The sequence below is a fragment of the Colobus angolensis genome, unplaced genomic scaffold, assembly GCF_000951035.1.
Source record: "Colobus angolensis palliatus isolate OR3802 unplaced genomic scaffold, Cang.pa_1.0 Scaffold130, whole genome shotgun sequence".
In the NCBI taxonomy this organism is placed as follows: Eukaryota; Metazoa; Chordata; class Mammalia; order Primates; family Cercopithecidae; genus Colobus; species Colobus angolensis.
This window is the reverse complement of record NW_012114253.1, coordinates 3,513,092-3,524,948: the sequence shown is the minus strand read 5'-3', so window position 1 is coordinate 3,524,948 and position 11,857 is coordinate 3,513,092. Positions and strand designations below refer to the sequence as shown.

The window sequence follows — 11,857 nt, the reverse complement described above, 5'->3', positions numbered from 1 at the left end:
AAGCCCCAGTGTGTGATGTTCCCCTTCCCGAGTCCAAGTGATCTCATTGTTCAGTTCCCACCTATGAGTGAGAACATGCGGTGTTTGGCTTCTTAGCTTTCTTGCAGATTACGATCAATGCAAGATAAAACCTGAGCTGGCCAAAGCTTAGCTTTTCATTTTAAAGCCTTTGGCCTTAAAACCAGTTGTTCCTGAGCCTTTTACCCTCAAGTAAAAATGTCAGCTTTCCAAAATGTTGTGTGCTTGGTAAACACTGGAATGCTATTTAAAACTTGGATTCTGAAGTCTTCTCTGATGACGAGGTCTCGGGGACTCAATCCATTCCTAAAGTAATGTTACGTTTCCTTACTCTCTCTTCTAGTTTGTTTATATTTCTTCCAGCAGTATGAACCGGGCACCTGCTTAGGAGTCAGTTCCGATGCTGATTCTGGTTCCTCAGTAGGGCACCAGGCAGACTACATATCCTTTCCGGGCCTCAGTTTCCTCATCTGTAAAACGGAGGTAATAATAGCCAACCCACAATGCCCCCATGATCTTAGGCCACTTCTTTTTCTCCAGATTACATTATTTAAGATACTTTGGGAGAATTTAAACATTTAAATGAAGAGTTGGAGAGGGAAAAGTGCCAAGCATTAGGAATGGCAAAAAGCAGCTTGGAATTGGTGGCGGCTATTTGTCTTCCTCTTTGGAGAAGACCCTAGACAGGTGGGCTCAGTTCACATTAGGGCAATGTTGCCCTGAACGTGCCCATTAACAAGAAAAACTAGAACGCTGGATAGTGTCAAATCCAGAGCCTGGGAAGGTGACCTCCTGTGGGCACGTTGGAGAGCCTGGAGAAATGGGGACTTTGTGGTTAAAAGGCCATCAGTTCCAAACCAGGCCAAGCCAGTTACTGAGCCTGTGATGTCTCGGGTCCTCTCTTCCCCTTCAGTAAAATGTGTGTAATGATTCCTGCTTTATCATCTTCCAAAGCTTTTATTGTGAGCTACAAATGTAACAGGTGATATGACATCCCCTAATTAGCTAGTAAGTTTGAGTGTTTCTGTGACCCTCAGTCCTCTTACCCCTCCCCCAACAGCAGATTCATCTTCTGTTTAAAAACAAAAACGAAAAAAAAGCACCATCAGTTCTAAGACACTTCACTTTATTTAAAAGAAGCCAATATACAGGATATAAAGGGCATGATATTTACAACAGTACAGTAAACAGGTTGGTTTCCGGTAGGATCAGTAGTCTTTCCGTGAGTACAAACCCCCCTTCCCTGTGATGCTAGACCCAGCTGGCAGACAACAGCAACGGTGGGGCAGGATGGAATCATGGGGTATAAAGTCTCCCTGGATGGGGCTAAAAATCAGGTAGATGCAGAAACGTCCACAAGGGGTCTTGCAGGGAAGGGCTTTGCCTCGTTTCTTTGAGGGCTTGGGAGGGAGGGGTCTTGGTGAGGGATTTGCCCAGAACTAACACACAGCCCACCCTGAGCCTGGAAATCATCCATTCATAGAAAATTCCCTTCCAGAGAGAATCTGGCTTTACCTGCACCCACCCAGCCCCCTCCAGACTCCCCACTTCAGGAGAGAGCTCTTCCAGAACCAGAGCTTGGTGTCTCAAGGGGAAAGACCCCTGTCCTAGGAAACTCCCAGCAGGATCCCTCCCCCAGGACCCTGGGGGGAGCACAGCAAGGACTGCAGCCCAGGCTTGGCCTGGCGTAGGCACAGCCAGGGCTGGGCTATGAGCATCTTATGCCATTTCCACTCCTACTCCAGCTGCCTGACCACCTGGGACCCACGAAGGCCCAGGCTCCAAGGAAGGAAGTCATGTACTCCCACTGTCACCCGTGCTCTGCTGCCTCCCAACCCTCTCCCAGCGCAGCTGAGTTGGAAATGGATCTTGGCAGACCAGAGTCAGAGTAACTCATCAGAGCCTACCCCAGAGCCCAGCTTGTCCCCTCCCTAGTGTGCCTTGTCCCTTCCCCCACCCACCACACTTCTGAATTTCCCGCAGCCTACCCCAAGACTTCCCAGAAACTGAGGGGTCAGAGGAGAGGAGAATGGGGTGAAGTGGGACCTACAGTCTGCTGAAGCTGCTCATGGGTGTTAATGACCAAAAGTGAGGACAGAAGATGAGGCATGGGGAGGGGAATGGGTTCTATTCAATCCGGCAACAACATGCACCATTTCTCGTCCACAGGAGAATGCTGGGCTACCACAACTGCCTACCCTAGATTAAAAAACCCTTCCTTTCATAAAAATAGATGAGAGTCTCTTGCTTTATAAATAGATTACATTTAGCTTAAGTTACATCTTATAATCTTCCCCCACCCCACCCCCTCTCCTCCCATTCCAAGCGTAAGTGGTTGAATTCTCCCTAGGTCATCTGAGTTCTACCCACAGAGTTAGTCCACGATGGATTTGGTCCTTCAGGGACCTCAACACATTTTCTTAAGACAAGAAAGAAAATGTTGGCTTGCCAATGATATTTTTCTCTGTTTGGAGTCTCAGAGGAGTGTGTGTGTGTGTGTGTGTGTGTGTGTGTATTTCACAACCAACCAGGGAGCCAAATGGATGCTAGTCTTCCTATCCCTCCCCAATCCTCTGTTTGTATAAAACCCCCAAAAATAGGAGACAGAGGGCAGCGCAGGAGAGCCCATCTGAGAACAATTCTAAAATACCAGTGTCAATATGACACTGGGCTTAGAAATAGAAAGTCAAAACGAAGTATTTACAGCTTTACAAAGGATGGACCAATTCGTCCCAGCTAGGACTGGTGCTGCCCCAGCGAGCTTTGGGGTCTTTCTTGGCAAGCTGTGGGCTCATGGTGAGGGGACAAGCACAGCCCACTGGCATTAACTGAAAAAAGCATGTGGTGGAGAGGCAGGCAGGCAGGCAGGCCGGACCCAGGAACCAGCCCAGGAGGCAGGCCCATCACACTCTGGCTTACCCTCTCCCAGCCACCTGCCCCAAGTCCTCACTCCCAAGAGGAGAGCAGATAGTAAAAGCCAGCAGGAAGGGACTTTCAGGCCAGGATCTCTTTCTGGCTCCTGCCATTTTCAAACTCCCTAGAGTACCCTAGTTCTCAAAGACAAATGACCTATGTATACAAGGAGGAAAGTAAAAATAATACCGCTGGACACCGATCACCACAGTCACCTGTTACCCTCCAACGCTAACACTGCTGCCTTACAGTCTTAACTCTAAAGATATGTCTGTCACCCTCCCACCACCTTGGGGAACAACCCAGGGCTGGCTTCCACGCTGCCCACGAAACTCCCACACCACATTGTCCAACGCCTCCCTCAGCCCCGGACGGAGGAGACCCACGAGGGCGGATGTTTTCCTGCCCTCGTGGAAACGGAAAATCTTTTTAGCAGCTGAGGTTCAAGCCCAACTGGCTCTGATAACCTTTGGTTAAAATAAAAATTCAACAACAATAATAACAAGAATCAGGTATGTTTGAACCCTGTAACCTTTAGAACAAGGGTCAGTGAGGAGGAGAGAGAAGGGCCGTCTCTCTTCCAAAACCATTGTCCCTCCAAGTACCTGCCAAAGGGAACTGTTTGGCTAACAGGAGATGCTGACTATGGAAGAGTCACAGCCAGACTGCCGCAGGGGACCTGTGGGAGGCGCCCCCAGCAAAATAAAACAAAGGAAAAAACTCATGACGAAGGCCACCAAATCGTAATAAATTACATCACACGTAGTCACTAACACATTCTCACGCTCTCTCTCTCTACGTGTATCTTATTATGTACAGTATTTTTAAGACTGTAACGCAGGTGGGGGAAACAGAAAACAGAGAAGACCCTTAAAGGCCCTGGACCTCTGGGGACCACAATCCCGGTCAAACCCAGAGCCCCCTCCTCTGCCTCCAGACAAGGCAGAGGGACCCAAGTTCTAGTCCTTGGGCACATTTTGCTACTTTGACCACTAGAGGGAGCTCCTGGGACAACAAAAAATTAAAATTGGCAACAGACCCACTGCAGTAGGTAAAAAAGGTTAAAAAATAATAATAAAGCAAAGCCTGCTCAGCTGGCTCCAAGCTGAGATTTGGAAGGGCGGGGGGGGTCGCCACACAGTGCCCTTCAATGCAGGCCCACTCAAGCCATTCAAGTCTTGGGGGATACTGGCTCAGATCAACACCCTGACTGGCCAGTCAAGGGAATTGCTGAGAGGCTTGCGTGTGTCCAGGAGCAGAGAGAGGATGGCCCTCACTCCAGCTCCTGCCCTGCCAGCAGCCCACCAGGCCTCTCTCCTGCCAGCGGCCAAAAGCAGGCAACTGCTGGACAGTCCTAACCCAAGGCGGGTGGAAGGGAGCAGAGACCGGGCCTGGCCCCTTCAGACTTTCTCACAGAGAAATTACAGATCTCTAACCCTCTATTGTTGACTGGTGACGGAGGGAAGAACATCAAGTTATCAGGGCAATAAAAGACCCCCTTGGCCCCTGCCCTGAACCCGCAGAGGCCCCGAAGAGAGCAAGCAGTCAGGCAGGCCAGTGCCTTGCGGGAACCCCGGCCTCCTGACCAACCTCAGCCAAACCCATGCTACCCAGTCAGTGCTGCGACACAGATCACCCTAACCCCGGCCTCCCTCCCAGCTCCAGGGGGAAGCCAGGAGCCCAGGAGAGGTCCTGCCTTCCACAATGATATAAGGCAAGCTGCTTTTGTTGTTTGTTTTGTTTTTTGCATAGTAGTTTAAACACAGTGAGGCTCCGCCTTCCCCTCACAGTGCCTTGTCCCTTCAACTTTGCCACTCGATCCCCCCCAAAAATTAAAATGTGTCTTCCTTCCCTTCCTTCCACCTTTCTCTCCTTCAGGGAGTGAGAAAATTGGGGTGGTCCCTACCCAGGCCTAGAAAGCTCACAGAGGCAAGCGGCTCCTTCCTGGGGGTTGGCAGAGCACCCCAAGCCCCAGGCTGGTCTGGGCTGGCTCAGGAGGAAGGGAGGGCGTAGCCCATGGCCAATCAGAGGAGCAGGTGGGACGGACGGCAGAAACCACATTACACCACGGCCGGCCGGCCCGGCCCTCACCTTAGAGTTCTGTATAAAAACACCTGCTAGGAATAATTCTTTGGAGCTCAAAGTGGCTCAGCTTAAGGGAGAAGGCACAGTTAACACTGCAAAGTCCGCACAGAAGTCTGCATTTGTAATGTGGAGAACAATAGAAATTGACAGCACCATTCCTTGGGTGGGTGGGGGATGGAGGCGGGGCACCCGTTGGTGGTGTGGAAGGAAGGAAGGAAGCAGCAGTCCCTCGGGGCCTCCAGAGAAGGGAGGGCAGAGAAAGTCTGTGTGGTGCGGCTTCGAACCCCACTCCAAGGGGCCTTCCTGGCCCCATGAGGAGAGGTGGCAGGACCCCATCACCAAGACCACCAGGCTGGCAGGGCCTCAGTCATCAGCTGACCATGGGCTCCACATCTGCCTCCCGCTCGAACTCATCCTGGATCTCATCTGTACTTCCTGAGTCGCTGCTGGCCACGGAGCTGGGGGACGGTGAATTCCTGAGAAGCATAAGAGAGCGGGGAAATTCAGAGAGCAGCCCTGGGCCTCTGAAGGGTCAAGGAGTGGGAAGGCTGAGCTGCCACTTCTGTAAGATCTACCCTCAGAGGAGCCTCGCCCTGAGCTCCTGCGTCACTCAGCTATCCTTAAGATCCTTTAAGCTCACGAGGTAACCCCCTGCACCGCCCCCTACTTGGTCTGGTTGTGTTGACTTCTCTAGGAAGAAAATCCCTTGGGAGCTGGACCGTGGATCGAGTTTGACTGTTACCCTCCAAGCACTTAACCCAGGTCTGGGCACATAATAGGTGCTCAGTAAACCCTGGATGACTCAGCGCTCAAAAGGAGGCCATGCAGGATACAGTTAACATCACTGGGCTGCAGTTCTGATTCTATCTCAAATGAGCTGGGGGTGGGGGAGCTTGGGCAAGCTGTTTAACCTGTCTAAGTGTCTGCTCTTCTGTCTGAATAATGGAGATAACCACAGTGGGTTCTGCGGGTTCAAGGAGTTAAAGGTCTGAAAGGCAAGGCCACGGCCCTGCACACAGATCTGCTCCCCACAGGGCTGTCTCTCCCTCTCATACAGTAATGCAGCAAAACGAGGAAAACGATGACAATGTATTTGCGCTGTGTGGCAGGCATTCTCTGCATATGAGCTCATTCTCAGCATGGCTGTCCCCCCACAAGGCTGTGTGTCCTTGAAGGCAGGGGCTCTGCTTTGCCTGCCATGCCTGACACATGTCAGTCTCCTGGGGACAGGTCCTGGGTTGGAAGAAGATGATATGGTTTGGCTGTGTTCCCACTCAGATCTCATCTGGAACTGTAGTTCCCATAATCCGCACGTGTCATGAGAGGGACCAGTTAGAGATAATTGAATCATGGGGGCGGTTTCCCCATCCTGTTCTCGTGACAGTGAGTGAGTTCTCATGAGATCTCACGGTTTTATAAGGGAGTTTCCCCTTTGCTAGGCACTCATTCGCTCCCCTGCTGCCCTGTGAAGAGGCGCTTTCTGCCATGATTATAAGTTTCCTGAGGCCTCCCCAGCCATGTGGAACGGTGAGTCAATGAAACCTCTTTCCTTTATAAATTACCCAGTCTCAGGCATTTTTTTTTTTTTTTGAGATGGGGTCTTGCTATGTTGCCCAAGCTAGCCTTGAACTCCTGGGCTCAAGTGATCCTCCCACCTCAGCCTCCCAAAGTGCTGGGATTACAGGTGTGAGCCACCACGCTGAGCCTCAGGCAGTTCTTTATAGCACCATGAGAACAGACTAACAGATGGCAAAGGAAGGGAAATCACTTCCCGTGAGCAAACGGGAGCATGCCCCGTCCGCCTCCCCGCTCCCAGCTCAGCAGAAAATGGGGCTTCGGCTCCTCGAGGGCGAGGGCTGTACTCACCGGCCCCACCGTCTTGCACAGAGCAGGCCTTTGACAAATATCTATTGAATCAACAAGGGGCAGGGTGGTGGCGGGGCTCGCATGAGGTTAGATATGTGAGGCGTCTGGCACACAGGTGTGCTAATAGTTACTGGATGTATGGACGGACGGACGGACGGACGGACGGACAGACGGACAGAGAGACAGGTTGGGAGTATGAAACATGGCCGAGTTGCAGCCTTGGGAATTCCCCTCCAAGGACGCCATAGCTGAATCCCCTGGGAGGACGGGCGGGTACCTGTCTGCGGAGCCTTTGATGAGGCGGCGGCAGGTCTCCATCTGCACGTCCAGTCCTCGCTTCATGCTGCACATCTCCATGTACTCATGCAGGTGTCGGTTCATGTCACTCTTGGCTGTGGCCAGCTCCAGCTGGGAGGAACCAATGAGGAATAAGGGTGAGGGCAAGTCACCCTCATGGCAGAAGCCTCAGCAACCTCCCCTCCTGGATTCCTCAGGGATGGTGCCATTGAGTCCACCACTGGACACCACACCATCAGGACCCGGCCTCTGGACATCAACCTCCCTCACCCTCTGCTCTCTGCACATGGTTCCACGTCCCCTAGAACTCCTTCTGGCCAAAGGGGAATGGTTGCCTAGCAACCCCAGCAGCAGCCTGGCTCTGATGTGCCCCACCCGGTTCTGAGAACTCGGCATCTCTGGGTTCCTTTATCCAGACCTGATTACAAAAATCCTGAAGGCTTTTTCATGTTTCTGACTCTTGTCCTCTATCAAGTGATACTTCCTCTAGGGAAGGAGCTGGGCTTCCCTTTCTCCTGCACAATAGCAATGACTGTCATTTATAGAAGTGATCACGTGCACAGCCTCTGGAGCCAGAGAGAATTGTACTTCAATGCTGCTTCCTGGCTGCAAGGCCTTGGGCAAGTCACTTGGTCTCTTCCAACCTCATCTCCTCCTCTGTAAAAGGGGTGCATGGTGCCTACTGCATAGGGTAGAGGTAAGGATACCGGGTGTACTGAGCACCTTGCATCACTCACTATCACTCGCATGTCAGCTCTGTGGTTATTATGGGATCGTCTTCTCAACTACATATATTCTTTTTAATTCTCTGAGGCAGGCAAGGATCACCACCCCCATTTGACAGATCAGGAAACTGAGGCCCTAAGAAATATGTTAGTCGCCCCTGAGGCCTCCTGACTCCCAATCCTATGCCTGTCCCACTCTACCAGCCCCTGCCCATGACACATGGGCATTTGGTCGCCAGGGTCTCAACCACATGGACCTCAGGAGAGCCTCACAAGTAGGCTCCACATCCCGAGCCCTCACCTCGATCTGACCTATCGTTTCCTGGTACTCCTTGTCTCTCGTCTTGAAGAAGGATTCGGTCTCGTGGATCAAGTTGCCCAAGTTTTCCTCTTGCTGGGGAAATAAAACAAAGGGGGCAGTTTATTTTATTTATTGATTTATTTTTGAGACGGAGTCTTGCTCTGTCACCCAGGCTGGAGTGCAGAGTACAATCTCGGCTCACTACAGCCTCTGCTTCCTGAATTCAAGCGATTCTCCTGCCTCAGCCTCCCGAGTAGCTGGGACTACAGGTGCGCACCACCAGGCCTGGCTAATTTTTATATTTTTAGTAGAGGTGGGGTTTCACCATGTTGGCCAGCCTGGTCTCAAACTCCCGACCTCAGGTGATCCGCCCGCCTCAGCCTCCCAAAGTGCTGGGATTACAGGCGTGAGCCACCGCGCCCGGCCCAAAGGGGATAGTTTAGCTGGGTGGTGGGGGCTGTAGGAAAATAACAGGGATGAGGGACCACTGAAAGGAGGTGCCCCCCAGGTCCCTAGTCCTGGCCTTTGGGAAGCCAGGCGCCGGGCTCACCTCGCCCTGCAGGTCGATGGTCGGATTGCAGTTGGTGAAATCCTCCCAGAGCAGCAGCGTGTCTTCATTCTCCTCCCACGTCAGGCTGTCACAGTCGTCGTCAAAGTCAAAGGTCTCCCGCCTGTGGGGGTGACACCAGAGGGCATGACTGAACAGAAGCCAGGCTCCAGGGACCCATACAGGGCACAGAAAGAGGCAGCTGCCCAATAGGTACACACCTTCAAGGCTGTCCTCAGAAAAGACAGGGGTAGTAGCCAAAGGGGACATTCGCCGTATCCAAAAGGAGTTTAACTCTTTTAAAATGCAGAATGTATTTATGTATTGTTTGTACAATTTAAAAATGTGGTTTTTTTTTTCTAATGTCAGGCTTTAATTAATTGGGACTAAAGATATTTTCCTCCAAGTCCAATCTTGCAATTTTCCTCATTCATTTAACAGCTATTTCTTGAGCCCCTCGTTTGAGTGAGATGCTCAATATAATATCATCTTCTCTGCAATTTGGGAAGATTGGTATTATTCCTATTTTACAGATGAAGAAATGGTGGCTCAGAAAGGATAACTCAACTGTCTAAAGTCACACAGCTAGCATGTAGCAGAAACAGGCTAGAATGCCAAATGTTTCCTATAGCTTTTTCCTCCCCATCAAGACACTCCCCAAGCACCCGTTAGGTGCTGGGCACTGGGCCAGCCACTAAGCATGCAGTAAAATGCAACGCCCTCAAAACAATTCCACCCTCAAAACAATCCCATGAGGTAAGCATAACTATCATTCCCATTTCACAGGTGAGAAAACAGAGGCTCAGAGGGATTGAGTGGCCTTCTAGAACAATACATGCTGGAAACGAGATTTGAATTCAAAGCCTGGGAGATGTCAAGACCTCCCTATTGGCTAGAACCAGAAGTAGGTTAACCAACCATGCAGGTTTGACTGGGACTAAGGGGTTCCCAAGATGCATTGGTTACTCCAACTGGAGGAGACCTAAAGATCAGCTCATCCAACATACCCCTCTTTCCAAGGGGAAGGCTGAGTCTGTAGGAGTGAAATCACTTGACCCAGGGCATCGGTAGCACACGACAGTGTGGACCCTGTCTCCAGGCTGCCCTCCCAGGGCTCTCCCCATTGCCCGCCCTCCCTCAACTCCTTCCTGGATCCTCCGGGGCAATGAGTGTTCCCAATGGACTGGGTTGGGGACTGGGCAGGTCCCAAGAAGGCTGTCTGGTAAAAAGCTGCCTCGAGCGCCCCCTGGAGTCAGGCAGGGCCGGCTCCCCTCCAAAAGCCATTCCCACAGGAGTCCATAGGAGTCCAGGGTCCTGAGCTGGGGGGCGGGTGCTGGAGAGGGCCGTGTGGTCTGCAGTCACCAGGGTCCAGCCCTCACTGCATCACACACTTGATTCCTGACTTCACTTCCTTCCCAGCGTCTGGGATCTGAAGGAAACCCCAGCCGAGGGACAGGAAGCTGGAAAGGACAGAAAGATGGGCCAGAGAAGGAACTCGGAAGAGACCCCCACTTCACAAATCTGCAAGGTGGGGCTGAGGAGGAGCCTTGGCCCTGCCGGGGGAGAGCTGCACGTTCCCCCTCTTCTTGGTCTGAAGCCCAAACAACCGACTTGGATCGAAACAAAACACGGCTGCATTACTCAAACACTTCATTGGATCTGGCCAGGGGCAGCCTGGCTAGGTAGGTCCTGCCCACCGCTGGCGGAGATGTCCACGGGAAAGGCCCAGGGCCCCGCCTGCGGTGGGGTCAGGGTGACCTACACGGAACTGCAGAATGGGGGTGGGGGGTGATCAAAGTGATCAGAGGGTTCATTGTTTGTTTTAACTTAGGTAACTTCACAACCAGCTAAATCTAATTCCATAGTGAACCCAATTCAGCTTTATCAACACTGAGGCGCCCATTCCTGCAGCCAGTCTCGCCTGACTTGGATCTGAATGCTGTTTCCACACCCTGGAGCCTTTGCCCATGGGGCCTCCTGGCTTCCACTCTGATCTGTCTCCTTTTGTAGCTCACCCTATTCCTGGTCAGCTTAACAATGCCCTGGGGACTTTATAAAAGCAGGGACAATAATTTCTTCAGAGAAGCCCTTTAATTTAACCACGTGGACCCAGCCTGGGGTCTCCAGGGCATACAGTGCTGTCTTAGGCTCAGAAATGCCCAGGGCAATGTTCAGAAAACCTAGACCCAACCACTGGTTCTTTCCAAAAGCCCCTATTGGCCGGGTGCAGTGGCTCATGCCTGGAATTCCAGGACTTTGGGAGGTCAAGGTGGGTGGATCACTTGAGGCCAGGAGTTTGAGACTAGCCTGGGCAACACGGTAAAACCCCGTCTCTACTAAAAAGGTACCAAAAAAAATTAGCTGAGTGTGTTGGTGCATGCCTGTAATCTCAGCTACTTCAGAGACTGAGGCAGGAGAACTGCTTGAACCTGGGAGGTGGAAGCTGCAGTTAGCTGAGATCACACCACCACACACTCCAGCCTAGGTGACACAGCAAGGCTGTCTGAAAAAAAAAAAAGAAAAAAAAAAAAGAAAGCCCCTCTTGGCAGGCAGCAAAAGATGAGAATATGAGATGGGGGGGTATCAAAAGAGGAATCAAGAATCTAGGGGTCTCCTTATCACCCTTAAATAGCAAACCCCTAAAATACAGCTCCCATCTCTGTTTCAAAGGAATGGCAGGTCCAGGAAGTATCAGGCAAAAGAGTTCCTGTCCCCACCCAGTTCCAACCCTGCCCCTGCCTCCTGTCTACCTTAAAAGTCAGCCTAGAATAGGGACAGAAGAGAGAATTCTCTTCCGAGTGTGGCACGGGGGACAAAGCACTGGACCAAGAGTTGGGGGCCTGGCTCTGTCCTAACTCCACGTGTGCCCCTCTGAGGGGCCGGGCGGAGTGAGCTCTGGACTATGGAATTCTGAGCCAGCCTCAGAGCTCTGCAGGAAGCTTAGGAGAGCCCGTGCCCCTGGCTTTTGAAACAAGTGATGTCAAAGGCATCTGCTAGAAGGAACATGCCCTCTCTGGGAGGGTTCAGGAGGTGACAGAGCCTCCCAGAGCTCTGATTGGTAGCATTTGCCAATTTCCTGCAATGGCAAATTTTAAGGTACTAACA

General features: G+C 51.7%; 1 protein-coding gene across 1 annotated transcript in view; it reads right to left on the bottom strand.

Moving 5' to 3' along the window:
* Positions 1-1,123: 1,123 nt before the first annotated feature.
* Positions 1,124-11,857, bottom strand: part of IFFO2 (intermediate filament family orphan 2) — a 49,027-nt gene continuing 38,293 nt past the window's right edge. Inside the window, exons 6-10 of the mRNA XM_011934036.1 lie at positions 8,756-8,876; positions 8,206-8,298; positions 7,160-7,290; positions 5,206-5,492; positions 1,124-3,610 (exon numbers count right to left, since the gene is read on the bottom strand). Coding sequence (XP_011789426.1) covers positions 5,387-5,492; positions 7,160-7,290; positions 8,206-8,298; positions 8,756-8,876 — 451 coding nt within the window. The 3' untranslated portion in view covers positions 1,124-3,610; positions 5,206-5,386. The remainder of the gene's footprint in view (positions 3,611-5,205; positions 5,493-7,159; positions 7,291-8,205; positions 8,299-8,755; positions 8,877-11,857) is intronic.